Source organism: Haemaphysalis longicornis, unplaced genomic scaffold (assembly GCF_048455015.1).
Source record: "Haemaphysalis longicornis isolate Haplotype H1 unplaced genomic scaffold, Haemaphysalis longicornis Haplotype H1 scaffold_12, whole genome shotgun sequence".
Taxonomy (NCBI): Eukaryota; Metazoa; Arthropoda; class Arachnida; order Ixodida; family Ixodidae; genus Haemaphysalis; species Haemaphysalis longicornis.
Genome location: NW_027526225.1, coordinates 41,615,351 through 41,634,819, shown reverse-complemented (window position 1 = coordinate 41,634,819; position 19,469 = coordinate 41,615,351). Strand labels below are relative to the sequence as shown.

General features: G+C 51.4%; 1 protein-coding gene across 1 annotated transcript in view; it reads left to right on the top strand.

Annotated features, from left to right (window-relative positions):
- The window catches only part of LOC144162580 (MAM and LDL-receptor class A domain-containing protein 1-like), a 145,595-nt gene that overhangs the window by 86,836 nt on the left and 39,290 nt on the right, over positions 1-19,469 (top strand). Inside the window, exon 12 of the mRNA XM_077693173.1 lies at positions 9,664-9,804. Within this exon, the coding sequence (XP_077549299.1) occupies positions 9,664-9,804 (141 nt within the window). The remainder of the gene's footprint in view (positions 1-9,663; positions 9,805-19,469) is intronic.

Here is a 19,469-nt window from a genome sequence, read left to right as displayed (position 1 = left end):
AGTGGCGGAATTATAGTTATGATTGTATTATAAACATATACAGTAATTGCTTATTTTGTATATTTATTGCTACAAATTCATTCTGCTATGTTTCGTTGATTCACGTGAAGAGAAAATGCAGAACACACAATTTAAACGCAATAAAATAATTTATGTAGTCACTACTTAGTTAACATAGTGCTAAAAATACGATATGAACCTACGGACCTACCCTTTGAGCCATAAGTGTATGGGAGATACATTCCTTCACCTGTACACATAAATAGGCTGATAATAATAACGATAACAATACTGATAATTATAATAATCAGAAAAAAAAATAATATAATAACAGCAACACAAGCTACTAAAACAAACTAAACGCAGGCAAGCAAAATATAGTAATCAAAATTGTGCACATAGGCTCACACTGTTCCATCAGTTATTGTATATGTTGCCTCGTATACATTTTGCTGCATACCGTGCACTCAATTGCTCTAAAATGCAAAACGCACGATCGAAACGCATTAAATCAGTAACGCACGTATAGACAAACGTGTGTAGCTAATGTAGACATTGGATCAATTACCAGATGCTCTGCCGCACATTTCATGCGCAATTCCTGAGCCAAAGAAGACAATCAGAATGTAATAAATAAATAGTGCACGTGTATGCTCACTTAAATTATAAAGCTGCTGCTGCAACCGCATCCTGCTATCTCGTGCAAGCGTAGAAAAGCAGAACGAGCAGCCTGCAGATCGTACATTTCGTCCGCCGGGATCCAACAAAAGAATTTTATGCGGCCTGGCGTGAATAATTTTGACTCCACTTCGTACAGCACGATCTGTGACGACGGCGCGAATCCATTCATGCGTTTGTTCATGGTTTCTCAAAGTGGGTTCCGCGGAACCTAGGGGTTCCGCAGGCCCTTCCTCAGGGTTCCGCGAGCCACTGATTAATTTTCCCTGGTTCCGCAGTCGCAAAGTCTTATATGGTGAACTTGAGGTGCGATCGATCTAAGGAACCTCCATTACTCACGCCCGAGTGTCAGTAAGCACATCTCGGCGCATAACAGAAACGCGCGATCTGCGCAATAAATCTCGCCAGCAGCTTGTAGCCAGCCAGACTCCGAAAACGGGTCACGTGGTTAAACTATTCCGCTTGAATCTCGGCCTTATATTGCCCCCATGCGCATTTCTCCTGTTTGGAGATAGGTGGCGCTAGCGTACGCATTCGCGTAAAGTCGACGGGGAAAAACGATACCCTTGCTTGCTTTTGAGTTTATTGCACGTGAATGTAGCATGAACGGAATTAAAAATGGCGGGAGGGGTGGGGGGGTTTCCTTGGCACTTAACGGAACTTAGCAGGGTTCCCTGGGGCCAACATGCTTGAGAACCCCTGGTTTAGACAAAACGAACTTACGGTGGTAAAACCGGCCCTCGGAACACGGTGGATCGTAGCATACCTGCGGACGCGACAAGAAACACCCCTTTTGAGCAGTGCGAAATAGAAAGGCGCGGTTCCCGTTTTCCACTCCGGGTGACGCTCGTATTTTCGCAATCTCGAACTGCAACTTTTAAGCACATTTGCATATTAAAAACTCTATAATTCATAAGTAACCTGGTAATCAATCTAGAATGCAACAACAACGTTCATTTACGCTCGTATGTAGTGCTGCCCCCAAACATTAGGGACGCTGCAGTCACGGGACAGAAAAACGGCGGAGTTTCATCCCCCTGTCCAAGCTCGCACGCAAGCGGCGAGTCATGCGATCAGGCGGTGACCCAGATGCGTCAAGCCGGCAGCCGCGGCGGCGGCGGCGGCTAGCGCGGCCGTCGGCGGAGCTCGGTACGGCGAGACACGTGATGCGTCGTCAAGGGAACGTGCAGCTGCGATGAAAAGAAGGCTGAAGTTCCTGGGATGGCGAGACCGCTCCACGAGCTTATTAAGTTAATAAAGTGCTTTGTTGCGCGAGTTAGTTCAGGGGTACAAAGAACTTAAAATGATCGTAATAGACACGGACAGATAAGCACCAGTAGACGAAGTCTATGTCTTAATTTCTTTGAAGGAGATTACTAAGGCCGGAGTCATGGTAAAGCTTTGCTTTAAAAGGCTGCTGTGAAGAGAATAGAGCCGCAAGAGAGCGTTGGCGCACCCTTGCGGAGCGAGTCACAGCGTGGATACCTAGGCATAGGAAACGTTACTGCAGGGTGTGGGATATATGTGGGGTTCCTCGGGGCGACTTAGCCAGTCCTGGCGTAAGCCACCACGCTAGCTCCCGGCGTGTCAACCACGCGGGCTCCCATGGCTACGGCAGCCCAGCGAGGTTCGCCGATACGAGAACACAGTAGACAGTAGTGCCGAAGCACAGCCGTTTATTTGGGGAATCCCAAAGCATGCGAGCACAAGGCTCGACGGCGTTCACGAATCACGCCGTCCGGGTCGTGACCGCGAACGGGAGGTAGGCACTCACGGCGCGCGACAAACAAAGCTCCCACCTGAGATACAAGTATCCGCCGCCACCGCGCTCCGCCGATCTCGTCCCGACCGGGTCTCCGCCCAGACTCTCCTTCTCCCGTGCGCGCACGCTCGCGCCGCCCGCGCCCGCGCGCCTATCCCCGCACACATCGGTGGCGCCATCTCTCGGGGGACGCCGACGAACCAGCGGAGCGCCGGACCGGTTCCAGCGCACAAGCGTCTCTCCCGAAGCGCGCGCTGGCTCGGGATCGCAGGTCGCGGTTCTCCACGATTCCCACACTCCTCCCCCCTAAAACTGGACGCCACTTGAGCTCGAGTGACGCCACGGTGCACCACACTCGTCACGTCTCAAGTCAGCAAAACAGCCACCGAACGCCACTCCACACCAAGGTTCGCCACACGATGCCGCCGTCGCGATGCTCGCCTCACAAACCCGCAAACACATTGCAATGGTTCCAAGTCTCTCGCGGTTGGGCAGCACAGCAGGTTGGCAGGCCCGGGGGTAGCTGCAGCCGCAGCCGACGAACGCCGGGGTCGCGCCATGATGCGACCCCCACTCCCAGCTCGAGGCGGCAACAGGAACGGCCGCGCCCACTGCGGCTGCCCGAAGGCTCGCGCCGCTCGCGTAGGCGCCAGATACCGCCGCCTCCTGGGTTCCGTGGCCGCTTCGGCCGCAGGTCCTCCCGAACGGTTGGCTGCCGCCCGGCAGGCCGGAGCAGCAACTGGAGTAGCAGCTCCACGAACCGCGCTCGGCCCCGCCGGTGGTTCAGCAGGCCATCCTCGCTGTCCGTGGCAGTGGTGACTGGCGTGGCTCCCGGTGGTATCCGTATGCTGCAGGTCTCGCTCTCACCGTCCAGTTTAAACGATTCCCAAACTTGACGTGGGGAGCAGCGGGACTCCGTAATCTCCTGTGACTGGCCGGAAACCTTATCGACGATCTCGCCAAATAGGGTAACAAAGATGCCCGAGGGGGCTCCCCCTTGCATGTTCGCTTGCTCGCGGAATCACGAGTCCGGCAACTGTGCTCCAGCAGCCACCCCCGCCTGAAGGCAACTCGCCTGACTATTACGGGTTGTCGGCATCGAAACGCCCGTCCGAGCTATTTCGGCCTGGTGCGTTGGTCGGCAAAGCAGCGTCAGCATCAAGCAGGCGGGCTCCTGCAACTCACTCGCAGCAATACAAGCTGCCGTAGAGCCAGCGCCAACCGCAATACCAGCGGCTTACGGGCGCACATCACCGGTATAGGTCGCCTGAGAGTCCGTCTCTTACTAAGACTGGCGATCTCTCGCGACCAACGAGCCCGCTGCCGAGCCGCGCGAAGCTCTTACTGCCTAAACGCAATCTCGAGCGGAGTCTTCACGGCATCGAGACGCACGCACTCCGGAAGCGCGGAGACAACGGTCCCATTGCTCCCGCTTCCCCCCGCAGTGAGAGGAGACTGATTCTTCAGCGATCCCCCTCGCTCTTTGTCAGGCGTCAAATCGGCAAACACTCCGCCTCGGACTCGAAGCGCAGTAGCGGCGGGCTCATCGTGCGGCTTGAGAACTCCCAAACACCCCACCCTCGCTCGGTAGTGTCCGCCGCGCCTGGGGGAAACTTCAACCGGCGCCGCCGGCGCGACTGCGCGGGGACGGCGCTACGAGGAAGGCGACCCGCCGCCATGTTGGAACAAGGCCTACGCACCTCCCGTCTCGCAAGCGGGCCGCGACTGCGGTGCTCGGAGGTATCCTACTGACTCACCGCCTGGTGCGTGTAGGAAGGTTTACGCATTTGCCGTCACGGCTGTATCGGGCATCATAACTGTCTGCCTGCAACCGACTGGCGCGAGGCGTTTCGTCCGAAGTCTTCCGGACAAAGGGTAGCGGGCTACGACTGCAGCAACGCATTTCTCGGAGAGCTAGCAACCTCGAATTCGTCCGAATACGAGACCCACGTTCGGGCGCCATGTGGGATACATGAGGGGTTCCTCGGGGCGACTTAGCCAGTCCTGGCGTAAGCCACCACGCTAGCTCCCGGCGTGTCAACCACGCGGGCTCCCATGGCTACGGCAGCCCAGCGAGGTTCGCCGATACGAGAACACAGTAGACAGTAGTGCCGAAGCACAGCCGTTTATTTGGGGAATCCCAAAGCATGCGAGCACAAGGCTCGACGGCGTTCACGAATCACGCCGTCCGGGTCGTGACCGCGAACGGGAGGTAGGCACTCACGGCGCGCGACAAACAAAGCTCCCACCTGAGATACAAGTATCCGCCGCCACCGCGCTCCGCCGATCTCGTCCCGACCGGGTCTCCGACGAGAGTTCCTCGTCTCCCGCGCGCGCACGCTCGCGCCGCCCGCGCCCGCGCGCCTATCCCCGCACACATCGGTGGCGCCATCTCTCGGGGGACGCCGACGAACCAGCGGAGCGCCGGACCGGTTTCAGCGCACAAGCGTCTCTCCCGAAGCGCGCGCTGGCTCGGGATCGCAGGTCGCGGTTCTCCACGATTCCCACAAGGGCCAGTTGCGTCAAGGCGCCCAGCGCGTGTTGTTACTTGGCTATGCCGTGGACCGAGGCGACCGGGCCACCGGGCGAATACAACGACGCCAAACTCGGCTTCTGAAACACCCACTGAACGCGAATTCCGCTAAAATGGGTATTGAGCGCCCAAGCCTTCATGTTCTGACAGCGATAAAAAACAAAGCAGCGTTCTGAATAGTAATGTAGAACGTCGGGCGTATTGTTAACACTTCGTGATGAAGGAAGCGTGAAGACAACGAGGAACTAGGAAGAGGCGTTAGCAGAGCCACTGCACTTGCAGCCGAATATTTAATGAGAAAACACGATATGCACACGTGACTCAACCAGTGAGCCTAAAAGCCAATCCTTCAGCCAATTTTCAACCTCGTGAGCGGCGTTTCTGACTTCGTGAATGTTGATTGAATTCGACATCGGCGATCAGCGGTGTATGTAGGCAGAGATATACAATGAAACGCCATGTAATTTGGAAAGCCTGCGACCAGTGGAAGGGAGACTGCACACAGAAGAGAAACCCACGGAAGGCCAGTGGCCTACGTGTACAGCTTACACTCCACCTGCTTTATACATTTTTCATAGAACGTAGCTCATCCGTCCACGTTAGCCACGTATTTCGACGCTTAGCTTGCAAACATTGCCGTGAAAAGTACGTGACCATGCGCACTAGGTGTGCAAAAACGTATCTATTCTAGCTAATGCAATGGCTCAGTACGCGATGGTTATTTTTGAGGGGGCTGATTAAAATTCGTAACTTCAGGTATTATACCTTATAACCAAACTCTTCATACTATTCATGAAGTTGTACATTCGTCTCCGGGAACGTCGTATCCCCTTATGTCTGTGCAGTGCTACACAGTGCATTACCCTTGATTTCTAACCGCGTGTATCGTGTGGCCGAGAGGAACCCTATAAACCGGGAACATGCTTTGCGGGAAATAATTGCTTTCGTTCGGGAATATGCAGCCTGTGTGAGTACGTGTATGGCGGATTTCAAAGTGCTCTGATTACGCACTGAACATTACTGCCCGAAATTATCCATCTTCTGCTACCTTGTTTTTTTTTTTTTTTTTGGTTGAGCTTCAATAGCCTGCCTTTAAAACTTTTTTTCACGCGTGCAATGCTGCTTTTATTGCTTTATGCTCCTTTGCGGTGTCTTCAGGGTGTCAGGTCCCCAGTCAGGCAGTTTTTTTTTCGCCCTCTAATATCAGACAATGTATGTGTAAGCAACATTTTGAAGTAAAATAAAAAGCCTCCCGCCAAGCCTGGCATCACTTCGCTTTTCGCGGAATTGAGGTAGAGCCGAAATTACTGTCAATTTAAGCTATGTCTGCACCTTAGCAATGCGACTCCTTTTCTCCTTGTCAAACAAAATGCGCGACACAATCACACTTGACCTCACGTGCGCACTCCGTTCCTTCGCACTGTAGGAAAGAACATTAGGTGTCGGGAGGGCCGTGATGTACACGTTCCGTGCAACAACATAGGTAGCTCGTCTCTTGACCTATGGGCTCCAAATTAAACTCGCTGTCGTACACATTATATGCATGGCAGCCATGTAGCAATGGAGCCCATGAAATATCATGTCATGTTAGGAAAAAGCGCTAAAGTATACATTAAAACGAAAAGAACTTCACAGGGAGAGCGCTTACTACCAACCATTCTTTTTTTGGCATCCGTCTATGGTCCCCATCTCTGCCCTCCTGCAAGACGAGCTTGCTTATCTTCACCAATCTAGTGCGCTGACACGTAGCTTAAGCGCGGAAATAATGGTTGTTCACTGATATAATTCAACACTCACTCAAACCAATTCGTTGAGCGGATGATGTATGCTTTTCACTAACTTTTCTTTTTTTTTTTAACGGCGGACCTGCTTAGGCGTGAGCTCTATCCGCGCCGATCGCTACCAGAGAACTATCATCATCGGCGAAGTGGAGAGGGGGAAAATTGTAGGCCAAGAAGTGTGAGGAAGTGGTGCGGAGGCATGAAGCCCAGGATCAGGTGTTGGTAGTGCGCGCCTGAAGAAGGAAATGTGGCTAGGGAAGTCCCGGGTATCGAACCCGGGACCTTTACGCGCTGAAACCTGCGACCTAACCACTGGGTGACCCCAAAAGACCGAAGGCGAGGTGTTAGCAGGGGCGGGTAGCAATAACGCGTGCAGCCAATCACACACAAAAAAAACCCTTCCCGCGGTCGGACCCTAATCTGGGTTTCTCGCGTAATAAAACTGGCGTCTATCCAGTTGCGCTATCGTTCGCATTCTGGGCGCTCGGGATTTCCTTTGGAATTGCAGAGGGGCGTTTGCTTTGGACTTTAGCTGAATTGAAGTGGACTTTAGCTCTAGACTCCGGCAGCTTCACTTTTGAACTTTGGGAGCGTGAGTAGTGGACTTTGATTTAACTCAGTTTACATAGAGAAAGCTTGGCTTTCCTCCTCAGTGTTCACATCTCCATTGCAAAGGTTGCCGAATTTGTAACTTCGTTATTTTATGTGCACCAAAAGTGTGCGCGATGGTATTGTTTGTGTGTTTTCCCTGCAGTAAACAATCAGTTGACAGGAAGCGCTGGTCTTGTGAAGTTATTTCCTTCGCCCTGTCTACTTAAGCGCTTTTTTCAACCTGGCCACATATCAATGTGCTTATCTTTCATTGCCTCTGAGAGATCGTGGTGGAAACATTGACGTCCGGTCACAGCGCGATGGAATAAACGCAAGAGGCTAATACGGGCGTAGGCGAACAGTCCCGCTAAGGGGCAGCACGTATGAAGGCACATCTGTGTTAGCGCGAGCACCCAAGGTTAGAGAGTGGCAAAAACAACTGAAGATGCGTCTAGGTATGGTGTGGGTGACCATGCGGCGCACAAACAGCGGCTGTAATTTTTTTAAAGCATTGCAGCGCAAGTTGAGTGTAACATCGCACTGTATTAACGTCTGCAAAGTAGACTTTCCAGCCGGAATTCAAGATTTAACGGTTTTAAGAGCGGAGCTTTTGTAAGTTGAGCTTTCCCGCCCGTATGCAGAAGGTCGTGCGTCTTATGGCCGACCTTCATGCAGCGAAGTTGCTCGGCGAACTTGGCGCGGCGGACGCCGCGGTTTGACGCGCCGCTCAGTTTTCGTCCACCCCAACCTCCATGCAACGTGATGCGGCGAACGCCGCCGATGGAAGACGGGACAGGAAGTACAAGGAAGTTCAAGGCTGTGATTGGCTGCATCTTCAAAATGCAGTTTGCCGCTTCCGGTCGCGTTCGCCGCCGCGCGTTCGGCATCTAGCTCGCGTAGATCGCCGGCGAACAGCCGTATTTTCGACGCCGGCGGTGGAGCGGCCGCCGCCCGGCGACGTTCGCCGCCTTTTCGTCGACATTTCTCTGCATGGAGGTCGGCCTTTATAGATCTAAGAGCGGGTTCCCAGGCGCGCCAGCGGCCTCACAGAAAGCGGTTCTCAGAACCACCGATGGAGGGTGCACTGGGCTTGCAGGTGGGCGTCCTATCTCTCTCGCTAGAGGAGTGACAGGAAAGGGCGACTCCCACCGTTCACATTTAGCGGCCGATTACTTTGCGCGAACCGTTGAATTTTTGCGGCGACAGTGCTGCCCTTTTCTGGCCAGCCCCCGTTGACGTTTGAGCCGACACAAGCGAACCATGCAGGTCCGCGCTTTTTGCAGATTTCACACTGGGCGGAGCTGGGATTAATTTTTTTTCTCTTATTCTTGAGCTGCTGTGTGTACAGTCAAACGCTGCCAGAGCGAACGTTTCTACTACAAAATAGAATGTAGAACAAAGCATGCCATAGGGGTCGGCCAGATTCCAATGTTTCTCATGTATTGTGACCGCCACTGCAGCGAAGAACACTACAGCGAATTTGCCTATTTAAGGAAGAAACTCATGCGTTCACCATCGCTGAATTGTGGTTAGATATCACGCAGCTGATAGGTGTGCCGAAGACCGTGAGTCGTCCAGTTCGGCCACGTAACTGTAGGAGTCGATAAACATGTAGAGTGCGTGTTGCGGCGCAGTAATCGCTTGTGACTGCCGCGAAAACGTCTCGGTGGGCGTCCAGGTCATGGTTCACTATGACCTGACAACTGACCAAATCGTAGATGCCATCATAGAAAAAAGGGACACCTGAAATGATGAGGCGAGCAGTGATGGAGAGCTTGCGGAGGAGCCAAGATTTGTGATTAACTGCGAAGCGGTGATGGGATTTGACGCACTGCGGATATAATATCACGTCTCTGCCTTACCTGGCGCCCCAGCCCGCCCTCAAGCTCGACAGCATTAGTTTGGTGGTGGTTGCGTATTCAGTACGTCATACTAGTGAGCAGAACAAAACTGTTTGTTTCTTTTGCCTTCGGCAGTCTAAATCTGATAATTGTTTCTCGCAGTATGCTTATCTGAAGTGCGCGACGCATCTAACGAAGGGATCTGTGTAATGAAGAATTGTCGCGGTGCCACATGCCTTGTTATACGGGCGTTTCACTGTAAACGCTTCTCAATATTCAAGTACCGCACTTCCATCTGGCCACCCTCATTGGGGAAAAAGAACCCGTAGCTTACTTGCTGTGAAGTACGCGGCGGCCGGATGGCTTGCGACGTTCCCTTACGTATACGCTATCGCAAAAGTGAAAATATGGAGATTAAGCGCCACCAAAAAACGATGACACTCGGTTGTGATGCGCATGTTCCCAATGTACGCTCAGGTGACTGCAACTTTGAAGAAGACACGTGCGGCTGGACGAACCCGCACCCTGCAGACGGACTTGACGACCTAGACTGGACGCGTCAGTACAGCTACGGCCTCAACGGGCCCCCCGCCGACCACACAAAGCGCAAGCCGGATGGTCAGTACTGAAAAAGTTTTGAATGTTGATTTATAATTATGTAACATTTCTTTTCACATTTGTAAAGGACCGATAGTCGATGGCTAGTGTCGGGCCCATCGTAACTTGTAAACACCGTTCTATTGCGGGGAGTGGAGATATAATGTCTGGTGTCCATAACAGAAATACCCTTAATGGCATCACCAAATAATAAACGAATCATAGACGCAGTTAATTCACAAATCCACACTCATGCCAGAGAAACGCAAAAAACCCGAGCGCTCCGCATCAACGTCCCCGCAAATACCTATTTCAGAAACAGCTTTCCCATGGATTGAACTTCTCGCTGGCACAAGAGAATACCCAAATCGCTAATACCGTAAACCAAATGATGTTCATGTTAAAGCAAACCACGCAACATTAAATAAAGTAGACATGCAGGTACACTCAACCACTCCTCCCACTCTCGCCGAGACCTCAAGCCCTACATCACACCTACCAGAGGATGCCACCTCTCAAGATGGCAACTCACCAGAATAGGCTTACTAAAACTGGCAATATTGCGATAAAACTGTACGGTCTTCAAGAACAAGGCCAGGTCATTGGTTCAATACATTACCGCGGCCCAGGAGGTAGCAGATATCATTACTCTTCATGAAACAAACTCCCCCCAAAACTTCCCGGCTCCATCGCACATGATTACGGACCCACCAGTTCTATCGCGACGCTAATAAGCAAGCGAAGCACAGCTATATAGCAACCACCCAAGCAGTCGAACAAAATTAGAATACGAAAGGGAATCGTTCCGAGTAACGTGCAAATGGTGAAGAGCCTATACTTACTAAACACTTTTTGCTGTCACAAAGGCCAAGATGTAAGCCTCTATTTCGTGATCAAGAACACAAAGCCCATTGCATTGTCTAACCCCTTACCATCGTGTGATATTTCAACGCGGCACACCCCTTACGGGAATACAGCTACACCAATGAGAGAGGAACCGCTTTGCATTCCATCCTTGAAGAGGAATAATTCACCCTGCTGTCGGCCCCAAATTCTCTCACGCGCATGGGCAACAGTGTCTCCAAAGACGCGTCCCCTGATCTTGCCATCACCACGGGAAACGCTGCGGCCATATGGTCTCACACAAGGGAAAACCTAGGAAGCGACCATTCGATCCTGGCCGCGACTATACTTGGAGACGAATACGCTATACCGCTGGGCTGAGCGAACCTCACAGATTCACCCAAATTTTCTGAATGAAGGGACCCAGCCCGACTTTACAGTTCAACCATCCCGTCGCTCACTCTAGAAGAATGGACCATCTAACTGCGCGAGGATGCGAATTGGGCCACAAAAAGTTCAGATAACCGGTACGACCTGCTGTGTACGTCTACACCTCTTGCAATTATGAGAAGCGAGTAGAAGCGTCATCAAACGCTGCAAATTACAGCGCCTAGATCGTCGTTTGAAAAAGAGGATATGCCTGGTAACAAAGAACCAGCCCGCTATGCTGTGCACCTGGGCAAAGAAAGCTGTCTATCCCTTTTAAACACTTTCCAGGGCCAACCCACTACGTCAAAGACCTGCAGTCTGCTTATATATTTCATGGAACCTTCAAAAAGCGAGACCGAATCAAGTCATTCCATGAAAAATAATTCATTCTCATCCAGCAGATTACAGTACCCTCATGAAGTCCCTCCGCGGCAAATAACTCCCCGTCCATCCCAAAACTCATTTACCCTCGTATTCGGGACAACCAAATCTCAAACTGGATGAAGGCATTTACGTCCATGCAGTAAATGCGACATTAAAGGCCACCATACGCAACTCCGCCCCAGGGGAGGACGGCATAACTAACAAGCTTCTAGCGAACTTGGATGGTGACTATTATTGACCTGACCGTCCATCCCAACTCCCTATAAAGGTACGGGCAACTTCCTGAAGAATGGAAGACGGCAGAGGTGCGCTTTATTCCGAAGCCTGGTAGACCACCGAGCACAAAGACTCTGTGCCCTGTATCACTGACCTCGTGTTTGGGAAAGCTTCTAGAGCATGTCATCCAAAAAAGACTGCAGCACTATACCTCGAACAAGATATGTTCACAATTACTGCATACCATGCGTGGATTTCGGGTTCACCTCTACACGCGAGGCATCCTTCTTCAACTAAAGGAAGAGGTTAGGCTCAAAGCCGCGTACGATAACCCGAAACCCATCTTGATCCTGTATTTGAAAGGGGTGTTTGCCAATACCAGCCACAAGGCCGTGCTCAAAAAGCTCAATGATCTTACTGCGGCGACCACACCTTCAAATACATTCCAGACTGCCTCCACGGCAGAAAAACCATTCCGAAGTTGGGAGACAAAGTAAAATAGTTTTTTTCGGCAACAAGGGCACACCCGAGGTTGCAGAGCTGTCCTCTTCTCTCTTTAGTATAGACCTCGGAGGCCTCCTGGCTGTCTTACAAGTCATACGCCATAGATTATACATATTCGGATGACATAACTCTTGTGCCACTCATGGGTCACAAAGGAACCTACAACAAGCGGCCGGCATTCTAAGACAATACACACGGCAGTGCGGCCTAGTGCGTCCGCCGCAAAAACCTGAACTCCTGATTGTCTCACCGCGTAAGAAACACTTTCCAAGTCGCCATCCATCTCCCTACAAGTGGATGGCCGCCCGATTGTTGTAACTCAGCAGGTGAGATTCTAGGGCATGCATTTAAACGCGGATCGCTCAAACAACAAACTACCGGACAGACTTAAGCACACCACAGAGAAAGTATCCCGCATGATCCGCAGGATCACAACAAAAACTAGAGGTATGCGAGAGGCGGATGTGCTAAGACTAGTCGAAGCCTTTGCCATCTCTAGGGTTACTTACACCCTCCCCTACGCTGTGCTCTCGAAGGCTTAAAAAGACCAGGTAGAAGCTCTCATACGCGAGGCATACAAGCATTGGGGCTACCTGTCAGCACCTCGACGCAGAAAATCCTACATTTGGGAGTTTATAATACCCTGGATGAACTCCTAGAAGCGCATCATATTAACCAATTATTACGCCTCAGCTCCGCGTCCACCGGCAAAACACTTTTGACCGAACTGTGCCTCAGCGCACCACTTTAATACCTCCTGGCTGATACGACTCAGCTTCCACATCCACACGGAATTCGCCAATTCAATGATTCGGCACCAGTGCTACCGAACACGCATCAGACACACCACAAGGATCGCAGAGACGCAAGAGCAAGAGTAACAGTCAAACAGAACGGCCACCACTAGCGCACACTGTATACAAAAGCAGCCTCCTACCCAGGAACAAGAGCCATGACAATTGTTGTGACTGGAACCCAAACCCTCCTCACAAGTACATCTATAACAACCACCCATGCACTACATGCTGACGAAGTGGCCATCGCCCTAGCAATTTCGCAGACTCCTGCGGAGGTAATTATCGGGGACTGCCAACAAGCGTGTAGTAATATATATATATATATATATATATATATATATATATATATATATATATATATATATATATATATATATATATATATATATATATATATATATATATATATATATATATATATATATATATATATATATATATATATATATATATATATGTATATATATATATATATATATATATATATATATATATATATATATATATATATATATATTGCTACGGACGTAACAAATGGATGAAGGGTTTATTTACAAGTCGTGCGGAGCCACAGGCAAGACGTGCTACCACAGATGCCGGTCAGCGGCGAGCCGGGGAAAAACTCTTCTTCGCCCTCCTCTTCTACGTGTCAGCATACCCCCTGGATCCCGCTCCACTGGAACATACCCTACACAGGCGATTGACTGCCGACTAACGTAACAGACAACCTAGTGATTGTCCTGTACCTAACACTGTAACAATTTCCCCCCGTGGAGACGAAGCGCACCGAGCGAGTTAAGGAGTGCGGCTATGACAACGCTTCAACCGAGCTACATGCACGACCTGGGTCTTGCGGGAGCGACGGTCCCGAGCAGTAACTTTTGCGATAACATAGTTCACGGTTCTCAGCTGAGACAGCACTACAAAGGGGCCAGAGTACGTAGGCAAAAACTTTTGGTAGCGGCCTCGTTGGCGAACTGGAGTCCACAACCAAACGAGTTCGCCCGGGTAGTAGGAGACTGGTGGGTGCCGCTGATCGTAGCGTGCTTTGGTTCGCCCCTGGGAGCTGAGGGTGCGCAGTCGAGCCAGTCGCCGGGCTTCTTCAGCGAGGCACAAAGTTTCAGCCAGAGACATATCTTTAGGCGAGGAGAATGGAAGGATGGTGTCTAGGAAGCTTTGAGGAAGGCGGACGTACAGAAGGAAGAACGGAGAATAGCCTGTGACCTCGTGTTTGGCGGTATTGTACGCGTAGGTTATGAATGGAAGAACAGTGTCCCAATTGTTTTGTTCTGAATCGATGTACATAGACAGCATGTTAGTTAGCGTGCGGTTTGTGCGTTCAGTGAGTCCGTTCGTCTGCGGGTGGTATGGTGTGGAATGTCGATACTCGGAGCCACAAAGCCGAAGAAGCGCTTCCACAACGTCCGCCGTAAACTGGCGGCCACGGTCACTTATCACAACGCGAGGAGCTCCATGACGTAGAATGACACGATTCAAGAGGAAAGATGCGACATCCGCGGCCGTTGCAGTGCAAAGAGGAGCAGTCTCAACGTAGCGGGTCAAAAAATCCACACAGACGATGATCCAACGGTGACCTGCCTTGGACTTCGGTAGTGGCCCCACCAGATCAATACCCACTTTGTCAAAGGGCGACATGGGAGGATTCACCGGTTGCAAAGGGCCCGGAGACGGAGACGTAGGACGCTTGTAACGCTGGCATTGAGGGCAGCTGGCGACATATTTCTGCGCTGCTGTCTGCATACGAGGCCAGTAGAAGCGTTCCCGAAGCCGATGTAGGGTGCGGGAAAGGCCAAAGTGACCTGATGTTACGTCGTCGTGCATTGCGCGGAGAACCAGATGTCGGAGCGTAGTGGGGACGACAAGAAGCAAACGCGCGCCATCAGCAGAGTAATTCTTTTTGAACAGAACGCCGTCGCGGACAATAAAGGGTGTCGACATTGTGTCCTCCGCAGTTGCAAAAAGCCTGCGCAGCGTTGGATCTTTCCGTTGTTCGGCCCGAAAAAGTGGGGCGTCTGGGAATTCTGGTGACACGGAAGCCAGACAGTCCTCGAAGGTGTCGTCGTCGGTCGATGTGCCCGGTTGAGGTAAGCGGGACAAACAGTCCGCATCGGTATGACGGCGCCCACTCTTGTAAGAGACTGTGAAGTCGTATTCTTGTAAGCGTAAGGCCCATCGAGCTAAGCGACCGGAGGGGTCGCGCAGTCCGACAAGCCAGCATAACGAGTGGTGGTCCGTGACCAAAGTGAAGTGGCGTCCATACAGATAGCAGCGAAACTTTTGTACAGCGAACACAACGGCGAGGCATTCCAATTCCGTGATGGTGTAGTTGCGCTCGGCTCTGGACAGGGTACGGCTGGCGTAAGCGACGACGTGTTGTGCCCCTTCGTGTAACTGGACGAGAACAGCTCCAACGCCCACGCCACTCGCATCGGAGTGGAGCTCGGTGGGTGCCGTGGGATCAAAGTGGCGCAAAATTGGGCCAGAAGTTAACAAAAATTTAAGCTGCTGGAAAGAGGACTCACAGTCGGACGTCCAAGAAAAAGGGCTGTCTTTACAGAGTAAGGACGTCAGGGGATGAGCAATTTGCGCGAAGCCTTGAATGAATCGTCGGAAATAGGAGCACAGACCCAGGAAGCTCCTCAGCTCTTTCAGGGATCGTGGGGCTTGGAAATCGCGCACGGCGGAGATCTTCTTGGGATCCGGCCTGATGCCTTCCTTATCTACGAGGAAGCCTAGTACGAGGGCTTGGCGCTCCCCGAAATGACATTTTTTTGAGTTCAACACCAATCCCGCTTCCTCGATGCGGTCCAGGACAATGGCAAGCCTGCTATTGTGCTCTTCAAATGACCTCCCGAAAATAATGACATCGTCGAGATAGCACATGCAGATGTCCCATTTTAAGCCACGCAGAATGGTGTCCATAAAGCGCTCAAATGTAGCGGGCGCATTACATAATCCAAAAGGCATCACATTGAACTCAAAGAGCCCATCAGGCGTCACGAAGGCCGTCTTCTCTTTGTCGGATGGGTGCACTGGAATTTGCCAGTAGCCCGACCGAAGGTCGACCGAAGAAAAGTACGACGCTGAATGTAAGCAGTCGACGGCGTCATCAATGCGCGGAAGCGGATACACATCTTTTTTTGTCACAGCATTGAGTCGACGATAATCTACACAAAAGCGCCAAGAGTTATCTTTCTTCTTTACAAGAATCACAGGAGCTGCCCACGGACTTGAAGACTCCCGGATTACCCCTTTTTTCAGCATCTCCTGCGTCTGTTCGGTTATTACCTTGCGCTCAGAAGGGGACACACGGTATGGCTTTTGGCGAATCGGTGCCGTATTCTCAGTGATAATCCGATGTTGCATGCGTGACGCCGGCAGTGAAGTTTCGTGGTCATCCCGAGCAAAATCAAATACCGCAGCATGTCGGGTAAGCACCTCAAGTAACACCTGCTGCTTATGAGAAGGAAGCGAGGTATTTATCATGCGCTTGAGCTGGGTGGTGTAGTCTGTGTTGTTGGTAGTCGCGTCTTGCGTCCTATTCACCGCATGAATGGTTACGGCAACGTCTTCGTCGGAACGAGCGAGTTTAAGTCCACGGGGCAAAAGTACGGGTTCACTGGAAGCGTTCACCGTCCAAACGCAGCTGCACCCATCAACGATATCAACCAAAGCACGGGGTATCAGCACATTCTTCTTAACTGCGTTTGTTGCATCCGCCTCCACCAGAACTTCGTAGCTCCCTCGAAGAAATGTTTCGGACTTCACAGAGACAAACATAGCCGTCATGGGAGGTAGCAGGACGTCATCGGTGACCGAAAACAGGCCTTTAGTGTCATTACACCCTTCTTCAACATAAGTAGGTAGAGTTTCGTTTCGGAACGAAATTTCGCCAGTTCCGCAGTCCAACATCGCACCGCAATCACGTAAAAAGTCGATCCCCAATATAACGTCATGAGTTGCCTGGGCTAAAACAATGAACTCCGTTCGAAAGCTGTCTTCGCCAAGAAAAACCGTCGCTGAACAGATTCCAACTGGAAACAAACGCTCGCCTCCGACTCCACGATACTGAATCTTTCGGTCACAGAAAAACATAACTTTTGGCCCAAGACGGGTTTTGAAAGCGAAACTCATGACTGAAACCGCAGCTCCAGTATCTACCAAAGCTTCCGTGTTCACACCATCTACAGAAACAGTCACTTTGTTCTTTGACATAACGACGGGCAGGGGAATTGGCGAAAATGACCGGCCCGCGACCTCACCCCTGTCGGCCGCAGCATCTAGTTTCCCTCGGGTGGTGAGCTCATACGGCGGCGTGGCGTTGGAGATCGCGGCCGTCGAGTGGTCGGAGGAGGAGTGAAGCTCCTGTCGGAACCCGGGGAATTATTGCGCATTGCAGTTGGCTGGAACGACCGCTGGAAGGGTGCGTTGGTCTGGTTATCCGTGTATGGCCGTCGAGGTGGCGGTTCGTAATGCTGGGGAGGCCGACGGCAAAAGCGGGAAATGTGGCCGCGGATACCACAGTTGAAGCAGGTGCGCTGTTCACGGAATGCGACCGGTTGACCTAAGGAACGGCGTGGTCGGGAGTAGGCGACAGGTGCGTAACGGATTGGCTCCTCGAAGTAATTTTCATACTCCCGAGGTGGAGGACTGAAAGATGTACGCCTGGTATGGTCTTCATTGTAAGCGGTACGCTCATTCCTATTCCCTGCTCGAACCCAAGGCACCGCAGAGTGACTCTGCACGGCTTGCACTGTGCATTGACGAAATACTGGGTCAGGAACAGCGCACTGGTGAAAGCTTTTGTCACGACACAAACCTTGCTGTGCGAGTTCTTCTCTAATGATGCGGCGCACCACCGAAGCTATGTCCTCGGAAGGGGACGAGCCGACGTCCACGCTGGCAACAGTAGTCACGTTTGCCAGGCGTCCAAACTTGGGGGTGATACGTCGCATTTTCAGGGTTTCGAACGCGCGGCAATGGCGAATTACATCCAGAGCTGACGCCAGGTTTTCCTTAGTTATGAGGTAGTTATAAACATCCTCAGCGATACCTTTAAGCAGGTGACCTACTTTGTCCTCGTCTGGCATCGAAGGATTAACGAGGCTGCACAGTTTGAGGACTTCTTCAATATATGTGGTACAAGTTTCGCCCGGAACTTGAGCTCTCTGCGCAAGAGTCTGCTCTGCCTTCTTCTTTCGGGCAGCCGTGTCGCCGAAGCTCGCCCGGAATTCGTTGACGAAACTGTCCCATGTATCAAATCTGTGCTCATTATTGTCATACCACATTAATGCAGTAAGGTCCAAGGAGAAGACCACGTTCTCGAGCTGTTCGCGAGCGCCCCACCTGTTATACTTGCTGACTCGCTGGTAGTGCTTGAGCCAGTCCTCGGCGTCTTCCTCAATAGTTCCGTTAAACTTGCGTGGTTCTCTCTGATGAGGCCAGACACCGACCCTTCCAGGGGAGGTGGCACCCGTCGGCCCCGTTGGCATTGTCGCTTCTTCCGGAGGTAGCCCGGCTGCACGCCTGCTGCGTAGAAAATAGGGTGGTTCCGCCTCTTCCAGGACGACGAATTACCCAGCACCTCCACCAGATGCTACGGACGTAACAAATGGATGAAGGGTTTATTTACAAGTCGTGCGGAGCCACAGGCAAGACGTGCTACCACAGATGCCGGTCAGCAGCGAGCCGGGGAAAAACTCTTCTTCGCCCTCCTCTTCTACGTGTCAGCATACCCCCTGGATCCCGCTCCACTGGAACATACCCTACACAGGCGATTGACTGCCGACTAACGTAACAGACAACCTAGTGATTGTCCTGTACCTAACACTGTAACAATATATATATATATATATATATATATATATATATATATATATATATATATATATATATATATATATATATATATATATATATATATATATATATATATATTTCCAAACGGCGTAATCTCACAGCCTACCACACAAATTCCAGTGAACGATACTGAAGCCGAGTGTTGAGCGGACAGTGGGAGGTCTGTCCCCTCTTGTCCTTAAAGAAATCCCGCAGAACTAACGGCTGGAACAAAAACATCTCCCGCTCCACACAAAAAAACGTCACTAAGAAACAAGAACTTCACCCGGGAGGAATGCAAACTAACACCTTTTTCGACCCCACCAGAGCCCAGATTCTGGCTCCCACCCTGTACTCTCAATGCCGCTACTTCGAGACTCTGGGACACCTTTACTATATCATGCGGGCCTGTGTTCAAAAGGCCCACCTACGCCGCTTGCGCTTCTCCACTGAGCACTGGGAGAGAGCAATGCCCAGCTGGGACCCTGAAGACAAGCTTTGGCTGGTGAAGAGAGCCCAAGAAGCCGGGCGGACTCGAGGGTTCCTGGAATAAGGGCCCTTCCCCGAGGCTAACAGCTTCATAGAGGTGCTTGCTCCTCCTCCTGAGGAATCAAGTAACCTATCCACGTATGCATTGTGGAAAGGGGGAATCGC